We start from the raw sequence: 20,868 nt of genomic DNA, 5'->3' as shown, positions 1-20,868 counted from the left end.
ACGTTATGCATGTTGATCATCATGTACAGGTGAGAATTTCACTGTACTCTGTACATGTGAAAATAATAATCCTTTAACCCTATTAAACTATGCATTAAGAGGCAGCAGTGCTAACCCCTTGACCCCTTGTCTTGGTGCATACTATTTTAGACTGATTATGTCTTGCCATAAGTACTCCAAGCATTCCATTTTTGCACCATGATATACAAAAAATAGAAGATAGAAAAAAAAAGAAATAGTAAAACGCATGCACTGCTCACCATATTTAGCAGCTTTTGCTGCTGCTTTAGCTTGCGCTGCTGCCGCAGCTGCTTGAAGTCCAACACCTACAAACCAACAATACATTAGACCAGCAGGTGGTAGCACAACACCAGTAATACAGTATACAGTACGGTATATGTATTTGCTGTTTCTACTGACAAAAACGTTTCGGGGGATCATAGAGCTCTATTGAAAAAAATTAAAGGTGATATCGCACTGCAAGATAAGCATATAAACATTAGCTTAAGCAAACAAGTGGGCACACAAAAACAAACTTTATAGCATCTTTCAATATGAGCTAAACTCATAGCTAAAAAGGGAAAACTTGTGCTGTCTCTTGTTTTCCACTGTTGATGAACACGGAGACTGAAAGCTCAATTTTATTTTCATGCTCTGGTTGGAGCAGCTTCAGTCTAGTCATTAGTTGGTTCCTATTCTCAAAACAGCTTGAGCTTTTGTAAGTCACAGACTGAATTACTAAATAGGACTGAACAAGCACTGCACAGCCTAAAGCCTAGTCACAAGGCCACACTTCCTCTAGAAGAAAAAAGAGAGAGAAAAATAAAGTGGCATTCTAACTTCAATCAGCATGAAATAGTAAAGTTAAATGAAAGATCAGAGAAGTCTAAAGTTTGTGACAATTCTTACTGATGTGACTGAAGAGCTGCATTTCATCCCTGTGTTTCTCCATATATACCTAAATTAATTTTAGTAGAGTAAAATAAAAATATTCTTCCCACCTGTAGCAGTGGGATACCCAGGTTTTCCTCCAGCTCCAAGGCCACCATAACCTGCACAAAACATAAATTCAAAGTAACATAGCGGAAAGCTTTACTTCTAGGAAAGTAATAATGGAAGCAAACAGAACTTCCCAGATTAATTCTAAGTTTCCATCCCCTTCATGCAAAGCTCTCCCACATCAAGGCCCCATAGAATACCACATCCTGCTTACCAAATGGGTATTGTCCACCATATGGGCCACCGAAGACTCCTGCAGGAAGTAAAGGTGCATTTGTAAGCATCCAGAATCACTTTCTTCAAATTTTCATTTGATTGACAGAATCTTTGGAACCACCAATTCAAATAAAGAAACTCACAATATTTCACCACCTGAACATGTCCACATTTTGGTGAAAAAAATCCCATATACGGTAAGCTGGCATACTGTTAGTAACTACATCTACAACTATATCTTTATCAGTACATACTACATCTATGCACTGATAAATCAGTTAATGTAAAGGGGTATGTGAGAGCTGAGAACTTAGGTCATTTCACAATCACTTGCCAACAACTTGCTCAGTTTCTGCTTGGTGGCACTCCCATAGTCCTTTGCTTGTCAGTAAAGCAACCTTTGACTTTTGAGAATCTTCTCTGATGTGCTTATGCTATATCCTCTACATACGAGGTACATTGGCAAATGGAATTAGGTATGGTGAGTCACAATTGGACTACTGTTCATTGAACTTTAATAGTGAGTGGGAATGTTTATTGAAATTATTGAGCGATGTTTGGACTGGGATTTATGTATACTACAGTGGTCAAAGATAAAATGGTATGTGGACAGCAGAGCACAGGTATTCAGTGGTGGAGCCAGGTGGTCAAAGGAGTGCAAACGGAGTAGTGGAAATCTGAACTGGGAAAAGATGTCTACTTGTTGTCACTTCAAACGTGATCTGGCTTTAATGAAGCATCTCTGGTCAGTAAAAATCTGAACATCATCAAAAGAGCATTAATGATTAGTGAAAATAAGAACCGGGAACACCAAAGGCATGGTGGTCAGATAATGTTGACACTGGAAAAACACAGTGAGATCATTGGGATATCTGTATATAACCATCAATGGACCAATGTAATTGGACACCACTCAAAAGTGAAAAATATGAAATAGAGCAGTTGGAGCCCCATTAATCAGTGAAAATGTAAAACAAAATAAAATAATCTGGACCATTGAGACAGCAGTGACTAACCTGGAGTCAGAAGTGTACCAATGGCGAGGGGACAGAGAAATAGGGTCATGGGGTACATACAAGTGGTGAATACAAATATGCAGTCAGGTCAATGGAGCTTCTGTGGTGTGCAGAATTTTTCCACTATTTTACTGGTCACTGGAAATGTGAACTGGGACAACTGAAGTCACAGTTGTCAATGAAAATATAAAACTGATTCAGAGGATCACCTTTGGAAAATAAAAAATTGGGAATAAGAAACTGTGGTCAAAAGAGTATGGGTGATCAGTGTGGCATCATTGGTTAGAAAAATATATAACTGGTCAATAAAAATATAAACTGGGTTTGAAAGGAGTATTAGGGTTTAGGAGAAACGTGAACTAAGAAGTACAGTAAGGTCAGTAAAAATATGAGCAATCCTTACTGATGCTGAGTGGTTAATAGAATTATGAACTGAGATTAACAAAAATGCCGTAGTTAGTGAAAATGTGAACTGTTATGTCCATGAGCTAGAATCAGAGGAGTACTGGTGGTTGATGAAGTAATTGGATTTTGATTAATTAACTGATTGAAATGTTAGGCAAGGGACTCCTGTCAGGGCCAAAAGTTGACATCTCCTGTTAAATTTGGTTCTGCTTACATTTTAAACACCTTTTGAGTTTTTGAAGATTGTTCAGCAGAATTCCAGAATAATTCTCTACCTTCCCTAAAGCCAAAGCATATTAGTAATGCCACCCACTACTACAGTTACAAACAGGTTGCAGAAATATGGGACAGATAACTCTGAAGGGTCTTTTCGTTTAAACTCTTACTTAATAACTGAATGATCTTAGTTTAGGTAGACAAAACTTGATATCCATTATTCCATCACCTCCTGGTACAGGACTGGGCCACCATGAAGATGATACTCAGACACTAATTAGAAGGCCTCACTGGCTTTTGTGTTAAAGGCCTCTCATCGGGATAAGCTAGAAAAATACATCCATTTAATAAATAAAAGTGGCGCTCCTGTCTTTGTCTTGCAGTGTGGCAAGATCTGTTTGTCTTTGGCCCAACCCATGCTTCCTTTTGTTCAATAATTTGCCATTTTATTACGTATCCTGTCATTCTTGCATTGTTTTTAAACCAATTTTGGCACTACATGTTCACTGGGGTACTGTGCGAATCCCAGCAACATCAGGTGGAATACATGGACAAACCTTATGGTGTGCCACTACATCTCAAGGTCCACTCACACACAAATCAGCATGCAGCATACATAATCAAGCAGCGATTATGGACAAACTTTTTTATAACAAAAAAGAAAATATAGCATTAAAGCCAACTAGGAGAAATCAAAATTTACTCTGAAACCAGAAATGCACCACCAATAATGCTCATGAATACAGAAATTGTACCTAGCACTGCAAGTTTCATCATTTTTCATTTTTGTCATTAATCTGCAGCTAGACTGTCTTTTCAGATTCCTGCTCCAGATAAAAAATAATAGCAAAATTGTTACAGTGAGAATGTATGCAATGATTAATCAATTAATTTAAAGGGAAGTGTGAGATGGCAACTTGTCCCAAAATTCTATAGCCTGCTGGCAACACACCAATCCCTGTTTGCCTTGTAGCTGGCAAAGCAATGGATGTGATGTCTATCAAGCTTTCTAAGACTAAGCAAACACAGTGAGTAAGCATTTCCTTTGGTATGGTGGTAAGATGTAACTCTTGCATATGCATATAGGGCTGCCAAACCCTCCTCACATGATAGTGGGGAACCCTATTTCTTTCAATATTTATGGACCCTGACGCACCATACATGACCTGTGGCCGGAAAACATAACCGTAGTCCCTGATTCCATACTGAGCCTGGTAGGGTCTGTAAACTGAGGTATAAAAATAAAATGAGAATTAAAAGCATGACATTGAAGTAAGACTCTATGCCCTTTTTGATGAGAAATTATGTCTACCAGATATTATCTGTATTTGTTTATCATACAGTATGTCATATGAATAACCTACATTCACTGAAAAGTGTGATAGGCTCACATACAAAGTGCAGAAAATCTTACATTATTACATTAAGACACATTAAACCTCACATTAAGTGTTGTTAATAGTCATCCCAGCTCCTGCTCTATACACCCAGGGAGAGTTTGCAAGTATAACAGTCTAATTTCACCCAAAAAGGATTCAGATTGCCCTAATTTTGAGACCACATGTTTGGTAAAATCCAGTTCAAATTATATGGAATTCTGGGGGTCCTTTTGAGTCATTTAGACTAAAAGGGGTGTTTAATTCTGTTAATTACAATATGGACAGCTCATTTATACAGCTCTATTCACAGATAAGGGCATTCCCTTCAGACTGTCAAACCTGAATCCTGGTAGTGCCCTACTCTTCCACCTGTAAAAAAGACCACATAAAATATTCCATACTTCTGAAGCTGAACTGATTTCTGATCATTTTCATGGCTAAGCTGAACTTCTGCTCACACTCACAACAGCAGATGCAAGCCATTCTTTCAGTTGCTCCTGCACTTGCTGTTCTGATTCCATCTCATATTGGCTGACAACTGTAAAATCTCATTTTGACTCTGATCATCTCCAACCTCAAACAGTTATTTCTTGTCTGCTCCAAGATGACAATGTGTTACTAAAACTATGTGGCATGACCAACAGAGTGTGCCATACCTTGTTGCTTGGGCGCTTTGATGGGGTATCCAAAGGGAACTCCTGGCAGCTGTCCACCTCCAAATCCTGTAGATGTCGAAATGAGAATATGAGTTTGGAAACTTACAGCAGCTTTCTTAAAATCTGCAAGTCATGCACAGAGCCTGGTAACTGTTTTGCATTCATAACTTTGAACACACAATCTTGGATAGTGCTTAGTGTTTATTTTAATGAACGTGAGCATCCAACAACTCCTTTTACTAAAGGTGTATCTCTAAATGCTTACCTTACTAAAACACAGACATCTAAATATTTTTCTTTAAACATGTTTATTTTACAAATCAAGCAGAGGCACACAGTGAATTATGTTGGAATGCTTGGAGCAGACTGAAAGCAGGGGGCCCTAGGGAGCTGCATTTATTATTTTAAGAGGTATACAGTAATTAATTAAGGTGGTACATAATAATTAGCTAACATGAAGTAATTTGTAATGTTAATACATACCACCAAATACTGAATATGGACCTCCAGCACCTAGTAACAGATACAAACACATTATTTTAAAATTATTACAATTTATCCAGGATTTACATTTCAACATAACAAACGTTACAGTTCATACTGTATGTAGTCAGACTCTGACTTAACTAACATGACATCATCCTCTGGCACTCATGCAGATGTGAGACCCGAGCAACTGTCCCCTAGGTCAATGCTGTGCTGTGCATCTGCAGTTCTTGCTCACCATGTGCTCATTCAAGTCTGGCACGCCTAGTAATGCGTTACTCCATCTCCACATCTTCAGATACCAGACCTCAACTCTACAAATTCTGCAAATACTTTGCCTTGCTTGTGGCCCTTGCACAAGTATAATGTCCCATTATCACTCTGTCACTCCTACTAGTGCCCTAACTTTGGCATGCCTCTAAATGTAACAGTTATTTTCCTGCTCTTCCATTTCACATGACACTGTTTACTGGCTGTGGTGGGCTGGCGCCCTGCCTGGGGTTTGTTTCCTGCCTTGCGCCCTGTGTTGTCTGGGATTGGCTCCAGCAACCCCCATGAGCCTGTGTTAGGATATAGCGGTTTGGATAATGACTGACTGACTGACTGACTGTTTACTGGTTTTTGCATTCTTATCTTGCATGCATGCTTAAAATTATGCTGTTGTGCCCTAGAAAAGCTGCAGTTGCTTTAACACAGCTGTTTCCTGTATATGCTGTGTTTTGGCTCAGACATTCTTTAAACATTATACCATAGCTTTCACACGTATGCTAACTCTGTGAACACTTACTATTTCTATGGCCTAGTTCCTGCTGTTCAATATTAAAATTTCTTCCTATGTTGAGCTGCATCTCTGATACTACTGCTATGCCCCACACTATGCTCCATTTCAACCATTCCTATAGAATCCATGCCTCTGTTCTGCTATTCTTCATAACCTTTTGTCATAGTTGCGGCACTACATCTGTGCTCCAACTTAGGCTCTAGCACTAATGGCTCTAGTGCAAGATGACTTTAGATTACCTGGTTTCGGCTTGACTCCAGTTCCAGTAGGAACCCCAGGTACAACTCCAGTTCCTTGATGTGCAACACCTATATTAAAAATATAAGTAGTAATATCTGTGATGTAGAGGAAAAAGATATGTCTGTACCCTTTAACAGTAGAGATGTGACAGTGACACTTTGAAACAAAGAAAATCTTCACTGTTTAGGTGGCAAAATGCATGACTTAAATTTGGAGGGAATGATAAACTTAATGACTACAGTTGCTGAAGTTGTCGCCAAAGGATGGCAGATTACATAATTAGAAATTGTAGGAGACTGCAAATTACATGACCTTCCAAAGTATTATGAACCTGTACCTTTCTGACAGCCAATAATGAGCTATTTGTTAATGCCAGTGCTGTACAAAGGCTTTAGAGATGTGGCGAATTCAGCTGCAGCCCTGGCCTTTTTTCATCTTTTTTCTAATCTAAAACAATGGTATACTGTATATAACAAGTGACATGATACTGATAACTTTTCTTTTGTAAGAGTTTGTAAGAGATGCCCAGAACACCTGCATTCCTTATTCCTCATAGTTGTATTATATACATTGTGCTCAGATGAGCACTAACACACAGAGCCCACCCTATGACTTAACTATGACAGATTGGTACATGTCACAGACTGGTTGGACTGAGTTACTTGGAATATCAAACTATAGAAGTGATAGTCATGGGAGCACACTTTGACAGACCAAGATTATGTAAATGAAGTCTGTTACTAAAAATCTCTGGAAAAAATCATAAAGTGTGATAGGTTTACATGAAAAAGGGGACTTTTAAAAGACTAAAAAAGTAAGACTGCTTTGTAAAGTATCCCTACCTGGGCCCCCAGGAATGATGCCTCCAGGATAGAGGCCAGGGATGCCAACACCTGTGCCAGGAAAAAAGTAGAAATAGCATTATACAAAATACAGAACCAGATAGCTTTCTGAATAATATAGCTAATGATAAAATATCATCCTGTTGCCATAATGTAAAGATACTTTTGACAAGAAAATAAAGATGAATATTGTTTTCTCCTGTAGCTGAACAATAAGCTAGTTCAAAACATTCTTCTGCCACTTCACTACTCACTAAGAAGGAATGCTGCCAGCCCCTCAGTAGGAATGCTGAAAAGAGACTACTCAGCAACTTCATAAACAAGCACCAAAGGAAATATGTTCTTTCCCACTATTCAAACAATTACATTATTGGTTAAAAAGGGGAGACAATAATACATAATTTGACCTGAAAAATCCAATTTAAGATATAAAATTTCAATATCCTATTGTATAGGAACTCATGCAGACTCAAAATATTGCATTCCTTATTGAAATCACAATTGACAGAAGGGAGATACTGTCACACCAAGAGACTCGTAAAAAAGAATAGGTGGCTTTCCTTTCTAAATTATTAATTACATTAATTATTACACTGCTTAACAATATGGAAATACATTACTGAAGTTTAATATGCCTTTGTGGACAATTACACAAACTGCAATACCTTCTCATGCTCTACTCAATGATGACAGGCATTCAAAGAAATACTAAGATCATCCTACCTGGTATTTTTCCTGGTTTGGCCCCAACTCCTGGTCGGACTCCTGTCTGTGGAATTACAGATCCTGGGGTAGAAACAATATAATGGACAGAATAAGAATATAAGAAGTCTTACAAGTAAGCAGAACACCATTCAGTTCATCAAGCTTATGTGGTTTACTAAGAGCTAAATTGTCCGAATATCTTATTCCAGATGAAAATGTTATGATCTCTGCTTCAAGCACATGATTTGGTAATTTCTTCCAAATTCCCAAAACTCTTTGTGTGGAGAAGTGCTTCCTGGATTCAGTCTTAAATGCACTTCCCATTAATTTCCACTCATGTTCTCGAATATGTGATTCGCTAATTAGTTCAGAGAATTTTGTTGGATCCACTTTACCAGTACCTTTGAGAATTTTGAAAATCAGAATTAGGTTCCCGAATAGCCTCTTTTGCACAAGACTAAAGTGAATTAACTTCTGGAGCCTATCTGAATATGACTTTCCAGGAATAATTAGAAAATGAACTATATGCTGCCTAGCCCTTCCCTGTAGTGCTATCTTGAAATTAGGATGCTTGCAGTTTGAACACTATTTCGGTGGTGTGCCCAATGGGTCTAGTTCTGTTAACCTCTTCAAAATGTTTTAGGTAATTTGGAATTTCTATTTGTCTATCAGAGAAGGCATACACTTCTTCAATCCTTCCTTTGGCACCTAATGTACAGAGTCAAGTAATCTCCCCTTCTTTTCTTTCTCTCATTTTCTACCAGTCACAGTGTATGCAAGAACACTATAGCAGACATGCAATTTGTAGACAAAAAGTTAGCAACTGAAATTCTACAGAACATAACATTTTCAGCTCTGCTTAATCCAAATCAGAAACTCAGGAGAACCAGAGCCTATAATGGAAGCAACTGGCACAATGCAGGAAACAGTCTTGGATGGGATGCCAGTGTAGTGTAGATGTTACCTGGCTGGAGTTCAAATTTGTCATGTATGCCTCGTTTTGTTCATTGTTCATGTTAACAGTTTTGATCATTTGGGTTCTATGACGGATGGCCGGGGACCATGCCCGGCCGGGACGCCCCTGCTGCATATGTACCAGGGGAGCAAGCATGGGAAACACAACATCTCCCCCTGGATGCTAGATGACAGCCTCGCTGGGTTGCAATGGTGCCTTGGACTCCCCTAGGGCTTCATGGGGGTTGGAGTTTTGTGCAGACTGTTGGGTTCTGCAGGCACCGCCAGGGGGTGCTTCAGCAGGAGCTGCTGGACCCTTCTGGGTACTTATTTCACCACACCCGGAAGTGTAGCCAAATGTCAGCAATCAAGCACCAGGACCTGGTGCCCAATAAAAGGAGCCAGCAACCACCATTCGGCGGCCAGAGTCGGGTGGAAGAGGACGAGATTGCCTGGGAGGAGTGGTGGTGCAGAGGAAGAGTGCTTTGCTTTTGTGTGTCTGTCTTTTGGGACTGTGTTGTGGCTGGGGGACACGGGGAAGACGTGCCCTCCAGCTGAAGAAAATAAAAGTTTATTTATTTTATACGTGTGCTTCTGTGTCCAATCTGTGTTGGGTCGGGCACATATGTAGCGCCTTTTTACAAAGTCTATGTATTGTTTTCTATGTGCCATATGTTTTATGGGTAGTTTCCCAACTGATGCAGCCACCTGCCCATCAACATTAGGGGACTGCACTCAGCTCTATAAGGGATGAGGAAAACTCACTGTCCCTTGCAGTTTGTTGAATGCAGTGGTGTTGGTGAGTTATCTGGTATTTAATTACTTATTTTTTGATTATGGATTTTTCTGGATTTCTGACCCCTGTGCTCTGTCTTTTGACCATGCTTGGGATTTACATAATGGGACTTGTTTGCCTCTGGATTGCCTTGTTCTTTCAAGCAACTCAGATCTTATTTTTGATCCATGGAGCATATAAAATAAATAAATAAATAAATCTTTAATTATAAAGACTCTATATGTTTGCCCTTTATGCGACTAGCTGGGATTTGAGGGTTTTATCTTCTCTAGTAAGCATTTTGAGTCATTTTGGGGACTATAGTTCACAGCAGCAGGGCATGAAATCTTTCCTGTAAATGAGCTTACTTTAAACAGATAAGTCTGAGTTGTTACAAACACACATGCATCCAGTCTTTTTCTAAAGCCATCTTTTCAACTAATAAGCTACAATGAGCTGAAACCTATCTCAACAGCAAAGGATGCATGGCAAGCCATCACAGTATAAAAGACAGGACATTCCACTCATTGGATCATTTTGTAGCAATCAGTAAACACAACCAAAGATATTTTAAGTTTGGATAAAAATCCACAAAATGAGTTCAGAGCATGGTGAAAAATTAATGTTACCTTCTGCTACACTCTTCTACCTATATAAATCACTCAATAGGCAAGCTTTTTTAATCTTATATTTAAGTATTATGGAGTCTATTCTTTTGCATTGACAACTCTCATAATACAGTAGACTTTGCTGAAGTAATTAAACACAACTGCACTATTCCCCCACAGAAGTTAGACTGCAACCAGAAATGTTCAACATGGTGCCTCTTTGGGACCAGAAACAAGCTATAACATGTTTAAGACCTATCTACACAGGGACTAGAGATTGGTACCATATATATCACAAAAATGTACATATTAGTTTGATTGGAAATTCTAAGCTGGCCTTATGTTAGTAAATTAAGGTGTGTACAGAACATGCACTGCATTGAACTGATGTCACATGGTTTGCTGTTTCTTGCCTTGCACCTGATAGATGTGATTGAGTTTAACTCCCCACAACCTTAAAATCTAGCTAAATAGGTTGAGTAAATGGTTTAATAAAGGGGTATAGATAAATTAGTTTGGAATACATATGCCAGAGCAGTAATGGGAGGAGATATTTTCTGTAGCATGGAAGTAAATGGCAGACTCCGCTAGAAAGAAAGCTAAAAGTTATTATAGCCTTCCAAGAGCTAAACACAACTGATTTACAGCCCACTATGTCCTTTTCACATACATGATTGGTTTAATTAAGTACCTGGGGACACGCCAGGCTGTCCTCCTGTTCCTACACCAACACCAGGCACTTGCCCTGTAAAAGAAAAATTACATGTATTTAGTGAAAGCTTTCAAGTTCACTGACTGCAGAGATACATGCAGAGGAGTAAAACTTATGGTAAGTTTCTGAAAGTAGGGGTACATCTTTTATACCTTTATTAAAGTTCTATGATTTTTTTTGTTGCTCTTTAATCCCATGTTTCTGTAATAAAATTATGATGTAAGCCAACCAGTTGATAAGCTTTACATGTTTTTGGAGATTGAACAGAAAGGAAAAATAATATATTTAGTGGCTGCATCTGCAGCATTACAACTCCTTGTGGCCCAGGCTGTAATAAGAAAATTCAGAACAAGGGTGAATATGTTTATGCTGTCCTCTGTTATCTAACTGGCATTCTATGGTGTTAATTAGGTGAAGGTCAAGAAGCCTGAAAGAAGGAAACAGATGTGACCTTAGAAAAACACCATCTGGAGTTCAGCAAGCATTTTAGCTTTATGTCTGAAGAGGAGGACTATAAACCATAAAGTTGCAAATGCCATTACTACCACTGACTCACTGTTTGACCCTGAGTAAGTCATGCCACCTGTCAGGGCACCACATGTATGAAAAAAACAAATATGACAAATTTATAAAACACCTAATGATGACATTCACTGTGGAAGGGACTCCATCCGCTTAATCTAATACAAGGTGATTTGGAGGGTCAAGAGCCTAATGTGGCAGGTTTGCTTGTGTAAACTGGGTGTGTTTTTTAAATGGATGGCATGGCAGCACAATAGTTACTGTATTATTGTTGCATCATGGCTCAAAAGATCGTGTTGATCCTCTGCACATTTTTCCTATGCTCACATGTGTTTTCTGCAGATATTTCCCATTTGTGATGCCCTTTTTCAATTTATTGACATATATAAAGTGGCTGTCTATGAAAGAATGTATATGTGTATACAAGTGTGTTTTGAAATGGACTAGCATCCTTGGCAGGTTTGCCTGCTTCATTTTTAAAACATTAGAACAGAATGGTGGTTTAGGGACATTTGGGAATATTAGGCTTGCCAATCCTGTTCAAGTCATATCTCCAAAATGACATCAAATTCTGTTTTGAAGATCCCTAAGGTATTACTCTCTACCTCACTACTTAGTAATTTACTTCATGTGCCTATGGTTATTTGTGTGAAGAAAACATTTCTATTATTTGAATGAAGTCTACTCTTAGCAAGTTTCCAACTGTGTCCCTATGTACTTGTTGAAGAATTTGTTTTAAAGTAACAGCTGGAATCCACCACACTAATTTCCTTCATGATTTTAAAGAATTAAATCACCTCTCATTATTTTTGCTTGAAATACAAATGTTTAACTCTTCTCTGTATATTCTGTATTGCTGCTTTGTTTTTGTTGTAAATAATAGTGCAGGAAATACTTCAAGTGAGGCTTCACCAGTGTGCTGTAAAACTTGCGCATAACCTCCTTTGTCTTGTACTCTACACATTGTGCTACACAACCTATCATTAGCCTTTACACTGTCTGGATGTTGAAAGTGATGAGTCCACTACAACTCCAAGGTCCTACTCATAAGAGGTCCATTCAACCTCTCATTGTGTATGCAAATCTAAAGTTCTTACTTCCTACATGTAACATTTTACATTTATAATGTGCAGTGAAAATAAGAGACATGTGCTTTATTGTGTTATGCAGTCTTTCGATATGCAGATGTAACTTACCATTTTGTTTGTAAATTTCATTCACCTACTGTTTTACTTCTATATGTTTTAAAGTGAATGAGAAAGCACTGACAAACCTAAAATGAATTAGCTAATGCTTTGCAGGACTGCTGTGACTAGTAGAAGAGCCTTTTCTGCCATTGTCAGATATAACTTAATTTAAATCAGAGTACTAACAAAATGAGCCATTATTTAAAACAGATACAATAAAATGCATTAAACTGTGGTCTTGTCCAAATTTCTTGGAGAAAACAACACACAGACTCCAGAAGAATTTAAATCCATCTGAAAAGCAGTTACATTAGTCAAGGGGAAGTTACAGTAATACTTGCAGAAATTCACTAAAAACAGGGAACAACATCTGATTTAAGAACTTAGTCTCAGTCTACCAGCACTGTGGCCCTTCAGGACTAAAACTGAGTTGCCCTTTCCAAAAGAGTACAATGACAGTCAATAAGCTTCTTATTAGAGATACTGGGATTCCAGTTCTCATATTAGTTTATTTGCTGCAGCTCATAGCCCAGCCACTTCACAGACTGTGAAACCTCATGATATTCAAAGCTTCTTACCCACTTTAGGGGGTTTAAGTCCACCGAGTGCTCCAGTGCCACCGATCCCAGTGCCACCAACTCCTGTGCCACCAATCCCTGTGCCAACACCTCCTGGATAGAGTCCACCAAATCCCTGGCCAATACCTAAAATTGCAAGCGCCAGTGTAAACAAACATTAATTCCCAACCAGTGATATTTTCATAATGAAAATGAGAACTAAAACTAAAAATATTGTTTTTCGTTTTGCAAGAATGAGAATTGAAATTAAGACAAACAGAGAAACTAAAACTAAATAAAAATTAGTGATATGTGAACAAACTAAAACAAAACCAAAAATTGAGTAAAAAAGAAAAAAACAGCAATCGTATTTTTGTTCAATCTGGTTCAGTTGTGCAGAGGGATTGTTTATAGTACAGATGATCATAAAAGCAAATGTAGCATACGAGAAGAAGAAAAGAGTCTCGGAGTTTTAAGTACAGGGCCAGCTGGATCAGTACTTAGTGGAAGTCCAGCACTTCTCAGGCACCAGAACTGCGCTTCAGTACTGGAACGTGCGGTCAGAGGAAACAGGTGAGGCTCTTCATGAAAAGTAAAAAAACTAATAATGATAACATAAAATACATTTGTCTACTGGCCTGTGTTATAAATTTGTTTTCTGTATGATTCCAATAATTGCGATCATTTTTATAGTCCCCTGTTCAAATACTGGGGAGAAACGACAAGCCTCACCTCACCTTGGACTGCGCTGTCCCTCACACACTGGGTTGATGCATGCAATTGGCATGTGCCTGTTGCTGTCTCTCTGCATGTCACCAATATAATGTTTGCAGACACGTTTATTATACACCCTGACTTTCCACAGTCTGGCTAATATCTTTAACGAATGTGTGTGACATATCTAGTCTTGCTGATGGGACATAAAACCACAGTGAAAAGGCACAAGGTGAGGCAGACATTACTGTGCGGCTCCGAAGGGGGCGCATGTGAGCCCAACAGGTGCTTGTTGCTGCTGTTCTTCTATGGAGAGGCTCTGGGCGCCAATATGTTAGCGATATCAGAAAGTCAAGTGCACTGCAGTAGCCCGTGTATTTTTATTTTATTATTCTGACTGACTGCCAAAATGTAAGATTAAGGCTTTTAAAACTAAAGGAAAATAAGGAGGACTTTTACAAGAAAGTGACAGAGACTTTTCGTGGAGAAGGATAGGAGCTTGGACTTCATTTACAAATGACCATAAATGGTTTTCAATTTTATAAAAAATGCAATCAGACTAAGAAAAAAAAATCCAATATTTAAAAACTAAATTTTGAGCTTAAATAAAATATTCTTTTGTTTTTCTTGTTATCCATTTGTTGAATAGTCTGTATTAAAATTGATTAAAGCATCAGAATTAAGTCTGGAATAAAATTATTTTATTTTGTAAGCCGTGGCCTAGTATATTTGATCTGGTCACAAATCAAATATCAAATATACAGGAGATTTATTGATTCAGCAACACTACTGGTCAGAGAAGGGAGATCTGTGTAGCAATCATGCTATTTAAAATGTTTTGGAAAGCTTGAATTAATGAGCAAAAATATCCTGCGGTGGCGCAAGGGCATGACAGGGAAATGACAACAGGAATCATTGAAGTCAACAAATGAAGCTGTACCTGCTTTGCCTGGCTTGTATAAACCTCCAGTACCAGCTATTCCACCAAGTCCACCAAGTCCACCAAGTCCACCAAGTCCACCAATTCCACCAACTCCACCAGGAATTACTGTAAAATAAATGTATAATTATTAGGATTATTATTATTAGACATCTTCCAAAGGTTAGCCTCATGGAAATCCATTTAAAACTACCCTGTTTGGCCCTCTTTGAAAAGATTAATTCTAAGTATAAATGTAAAACTTATGTCATTGTGGCTCACTTGAAACTGACTTTAATATGCAATTAAATGTGCTTGTCTTACAATAACCCATGTAAGTACTTCTATGATTTGCACTGTGTTTACTTTTAAACTGAAACAAAATGAGGAAATTCTCATTTTGAAATTAAAACCATGTTATAAGGGCCCATTTTTAAAGTAATTCATACTGAAGTTTACACATTTAGACAGCCTTCCATATTAAGGCCAGTTAGAAAGTAAGACAAATTTTGAAATAGATTACAATGACATCGGTTTCATTATGAGTCAGAGATCTGTTTACATGTGAAATGGAGATATTTGTCAAATGATGTATTCTGAATTTTTTCAATGATAAAAACAAGCTGAGGAAGTCATATATTGGCCTGGCATATGACGAAAACACAGAATATTCTTTTTATTGCTATGTTGGATGATTCCATCCATTTCACAAGCCATATCTTCTTCATGTTGAATGTATGTTGAGTTCTGTAACTAGAATTAGTAAGTCAGCTAAATATCACCTCTAGACTTTAATTTTTTCATCACTCCTTTTCCTATCACAAGTTAAATGTAGACTGTTCTTGTGTATATTAAATGTACAGCAATCACATTCACTGTGTATGACCTTAAATCTTGATAAAACCATGGTGTTTTGGTGTGAAAATTCTGGTGGAGCCTGTGAGTATGGGAGAGAGGTGCTATCAGAAAGGAGAAGGCATGCAGTGTGTGTGTGTGATTGACAGAGAGAGACAGATGATCTAGAACTTATAAAGAGCAGGGATTATGAGACCTGCTCCTCTGATTAAATCCATCAACTGCTGAAAAGCCTTGGGAAGCATCCTGGCTTGTATTGACTCACAGAGTTAGGGAAAGTCGAAGCATGTTATGTTACCCTTGACTCTGAGTGAGTGGTGTGAAGCAGAGTCAGCAGTGTGAATGTGGAGGCAGGAGGTATAAACAGATGGGGCAGTATGGAAGGATTTGTGGAAAACTGGTGAAGTGGCAGAGGCGTTGAAGGGTGGCTGATGAAAGAGATGGCCTTCAGTAACTGTAACTTGAGGAAGTAATTGGGAAACCCTGTGCTGCACAAAGTATTAAGCTACCAGTACCAGTGATGATAAAATATCAGCTAAATAATGCTTTAAAAATTACACAAAAAGAAGATCTATAAGTGCATTATCATACAGTTTTAAGCAGCAAAAAGTATATACATCAAATACTCCCCATCAAAAGTAGAAATGAAAAATAATATTCATAAATTTCTAGTTTTTGTTTAATTGGGTAACTGCTAAATCATAATGATGACTACTACTCCAAAATGGTGATATGTACAAGTTCACTCACCCTTTTAAATTGTGCCACCAAAGTCACTTTAAAAGGACTCCAGCCTTCAGTCCCTAAGTCAGAACTGAAAGGTTCAGGCTACTTATGCACATACTGTACATGAGAAGAGGCACACTGAGAACACTGTAGTGTTAAAGAACCATCCCAAGCAACCCAGAAACAGGCTAGCAGCCCAGGCACAAAGAAAATTTCACATACTCCAAAAACAAATATTTTCCTAGATAATAAAATTGCAGTGAACAAATCATGGAAAGCTGAGTTTGCTAAAACATTTTACCAGTATGTAAATTATTGAGGGAAGTTTACTAATTTAATCTTTGCACAATAATGCCATCTGGTGGGAGATGGGGTCAGTGCTCTGGATAAAACAAACATTTTTATCTAAAAAATGCATTTATTTTATGTTGTTATGTTATAATGTCAAATTCCCATAAAAGCAACATAATATAACATTCTCAAACCTGCTCAATCCAATGCAGGATTACAGGTAAACCAGAAGGCATGATTGAAAGCAGAAACCATCCCTAGACTGAGTGCTAGTCCACTATACTACCCACTCCCATAAACCCATATCCACAGGACCAATCTGAGGTCAATAATAATTCCTGTAGCTGTGTTTGTCAAGGGTTTGGAAATAGTTCAAATGCAGCTACCTGAAAGTCTTTGAAGCGGTTATTATGACGTGTATAAAAAAAATGTTTTAGTAAAAGCAGTGAAAGTTCAAAGCAAACACTTCACTCAAAAAATAAGGAAGAATGTTGATAATATGTACAAAAAAAGAAAAGATCTTTTTGTCAATGTTGTTTCTAAAGGATTAAAGTTCTTTAAGTTTATGTATGTTATAACATACACTAGACCTACATTTGGCATATGTACTGTACATATGGACAGAAAAATACATGCGCCTAATGCCTTTCTGTTTAACAGTTCACGTTTCTAACTACAATCCAAGATCATTCTGTTGTCACTCAGAGATAGAGCTGAATAGAGTTCTGTGTACTGTGTACTGTACTGTATTGTATTGTATTGACCCCCTTCTTTTGACACCCACTGCACGCCCAATCTACCTGGAAAGGGGTCTCTCTTTGAACTGCCTTTCCTAAGGTTTCTTCCATTTTTCCCTACTAGGATTTTTTGGGAGTTTTTCCTTGTCTTCTTAGAGAGTCAAGGCTGGGGGGCTGTCAAGAGGCAGGGCCTGTTAAAGCCCATTGCGGCACTTCCTGTGTGATTTTGGGCTATACAAAAATAAACTGTATTGTATTGTATTGTATTGTAATATTAAGATCATTCCATTAATGTGTCAGCTTATGGGGTAAAATGGAATCTTCTATTATCTATGTGAAAGCTACATTCAATCCAAATTAAGGATGCACTATTACAATATCTTCAGGAAAGATGTTGCCTCGAAAGCTTGCATATTGTAATCTTTTTAGTTAGCAAATAAAAGGTGTCATTTTGCTTGACTTCTCATTACATCCATAATGGCTAACACGGTGCAACAACACTGGTACTACAATCCAAATTAAGCAAAAGCTAAGGTAAATTTACAATTAACATTAACTTAAAAGATAAGAAGCCCTAACAGGGATTTGGGACTAAACTGGAGTAGAAATGCATGAACATCTTATATTGGTGTATTTTCTTTAATTTATTTCAGCCTTTTTATGAAATTATTGCTGGGATTTGTGCACTCTTATTGGATTTTTTTATGTTCAATGAATTCCTCTAAGAAGTTATTTTCTAATTAAGACTGTATGTAACAATATGTGAATTTCTACTTTAACTCTCCAATTTAGACATTGTGTTTTCTTACTGGTGCATCCACTTGTTTGTGTTATGCCATAAAGGCAATGGGATAAAAGATTTTTATTTAGGACATGTCTCTGTCCGAGGTTGTGTATATTAACCTTGCTTCTTGCAGTTCAAAATTCTTTTTTTTTTTTTGTTCTTTGGCTCTCCTTTTTATCTCTGAAATTTGCTTCATGTCTTATGGTTTTGGTGTTTTGAAATATTTAACTCCCAGATTCAGTCCCTGTTTGGTCTCTTCTCCTGATCCTTTTTCTCATTTTGTCCTATTTATTCCACCTTATCATAAAAAAAAAAAATCACACGATCAACAAACAGACGTACAATTTTAAGTTACGACTCTCCATATGAAAAGCTGCAGAGCTAAGAACTAAAAGCAAAGAGATTTCAATTTATTTTATATGGCACCTTTCATGTAGTATGGGTTAAAAAACGAAAATATTTCAAACCATTTAGTAGCTAGAGCAGTAGCTTTGATAATCGGACACAGATACAGTTTAAACATAATGAATTAAGCTCTATCTCCCTGAATCTCTGAATTGGATCGAATACATCTGAAAATGTTACTTTATGTTATCTTTTGAAATCTACTCCAAATGCATCAACTATCTAAATTACACAATCGATGTCTCCCTGCATCCTTCAGATATAACTTTAAGCAATGTCTGCGTTGCAATACTTTGAACAAATTTGCTTTCTTGGTCTTCTTTGCCCAAGGTGGCCCAAGGGTGTATATGCAAAATAAAGTAGTCAACTGAGCACTAGCAAGAAGGCAACAGAAAATGAGCTCATAGCTATAAACATACATTCAACCAAGGGAAAAAAACTTAAATCTCCAAGCAGTCTACATGTTTTAAATTTTATGTTAAACTTTTAGGCTTACATAAGCCTCACTATCGCTTGTTCATTTGCTTTGACCAAAAACTGGGGAGGGTGAAGACAATGACAAAATGATTCTTGTAGATTTAATACAAGTGATGGTAAACTAATTGTATCAGACACCCACCTTCCTTCAGAAATGTTTGAGAGGGAACACTAAATCAAGAAGGTCCAGAAAAAATAAATAACATTACCGAAGTGAAATTAACTTAAAGTAAGTCCATCTCCTCTGAAGAATGTAGTGGGGGGTTGGTTCTTACAATGTTTCGAAATTAAAGGCTGGCTAGACTAGAAGGTGGGACGCATGGACTATAGCAAGCAGCCCACTTTCCTCAATGGTGATTTAAGAACCATATCAGACAAAATTTCTTTCATGTGAAATTTTTCAGTAATTAATTTACCTCTGTCTCCTTCATTCATCTTAAAGTAAAAATAAAAATGAATTAAAAAGCAAAAAGAAACATGAAGGCTAACAAGGATAACCTTAGAAAAAATTAAACAGAAAAATTCTTTGGCAGCTTTTTTTCCATTTCCTTGCTGTTAGATGATTTATGGCCTTCGTGACATAATTATGGCACATGGAGAATAAAACAGTTTTCCTAAATCTTGAGCTATTATTCATTAGTTTATTACAATTTATTACAAAGCGTTTATGTGTGAAGATACTTTACAATTTTCTGATAATTTTTATTCCAAAAAATACTTTATGTAGCACTAATCTGAGATATTTTCCATTATAATATCTCTCAAAAAGTAAACACAGGTGTAGGGTTTCAGTCTAGTGACAAACTTGGTGGTCAGTGACAGATATGTTAACTTCATAATTTCAGATATTTTACTCTAGGAGGAAGTGCAGAGACATGGCTCATGACAACAACAAAAATTATCAAATGAGAACTAAATTGGGAGCACTTGCTCCCGGAACAAATGCCATATTTACATTGAACATCTGCTTCTGTCACGTTCTTCTTCTTGAATAGTTCTGCACTTTTACATTTGCAAATTTTTGCTTCTTCTTGACCTGGTTCTGTTTTAAAGGAAAATGGCTTATAATTGGCTGCTCATGAAAGTCCAAAACACTCAGGAGGACTGGTTATCACTGATCTCTGGTGATTCTGCATATAACTATTGGACAATTATAGCACACTCCAAGTGTGATAAAAAAGAAAAATCAAATTAAATTATCATAAAGGAGTAGTATGTAGGACAAAAAGACTATCTTTATTAGATGTAAAACTGCCAGCCATTAGTAAAATATTTTAAATAGCTTATGATGAACAGTTCTCAAACAAGCTGCGTTTGCATGGAGCACTTCCAAATATAATAATAACATTAATAATAATAATAATTCATTACATTTATATAGTGCTTTTCAAAGAACTTTCACTATAATAAATAGGTATGGACATTTGAGCAGTTGCAGTCCATAGCATAGTTCTAAGTTAGAAATGATAATGTTCTGGGTGGTGTGGAAATCTAGGGTAAGAAATGTCAAAATATTTCATTAATATAAGGAATAATCATAAACCCATTCCATCCCTCCTTGTATATCTTTTTGGAATGGAAATTTTGATGATATAAATTGAAAATTATTTGGGTAGTTCCTGTTTTGTATATAATGAAATATATACAATACATACATTATATAATACAATACATATATACAATACAGGCATTTTTTGAAAATAA

General features: G+C 37.2%; 1 protein-coding gene across 4 annotated transcripts in view; it reads right to left on the bottom strand.

Annotated features, from left to right (window-relative positions):
* Window positions 1-20,868, bottom strand: part of elna (elastin a) — an 81,976-nt gene that overhangs the window by 35,205 nt on the left and 25,903 nt on the right. For all 4 annotated transcript variants that reach the window (XM_051930729.1, XM_051930726.1, XM_051930727.1 and 1 more), the window contains exons 6-16: window positions 14,911-15,018; window positions 13,278-13,403; window positions 10,970-11,023; window positions 7,960-8,022; window positions 7,237-7,287; window positions 6,394-6,462; window positions 5,371-5,400; window positions 4,888-4,953; window positions 1,214-1,252; window positions 1,002-1,052; window positions 261-326 (exon numbers count right to left, since the gene is read on the bottom strand). In XM_051930729.1, the coding sequence (XP_051786689.1) occupies window positions 261-326; window positions 1,002-1,052; window positions 1,214-1,252; window positions 4,888-4,953; window positions 5,371-5,400; window positions 6,394-6,462; window positions 7,237-7,287; window positions 7,960-8,022; window positions 10,970-11,023; window positions 13,278-13,403; window positions 14,911-15,018 (723 nt within the window). The remainder of the gene's footprint in view (window positions 1-260; window positions 327-1,001; window positions 1,053-1,213; window positions 1,253-4,887; window positions 4,954-5,370; window positions 5,401-6,393; window positions 6,463-7,236; window positions 7,288-7,959; window positions 8,023-10,969; window positions 11,024-13,277; window positions 13,404-14,910; window positions 15,019-20,868) is intronic.

Source organism: Erpetoichthys calabaricus, chromosome 8 (assembly GCF_900747795.2).
Source record: "Erpetoichthys calabaricus chromosome 8, fErpCal1.3, whole genome shotgun sequence".
In the NCBI taxonomy this organism is placed as follows: Eukaryota; Metazoa; Chordata; class Cladistia; order Polypteriformes; family Polypteridae; genus Erpetoichthys; species Erpetoichthys calabaricus.
This window is presented reverse-complemented; position numbering and strand designations above follow the sequence as displayed.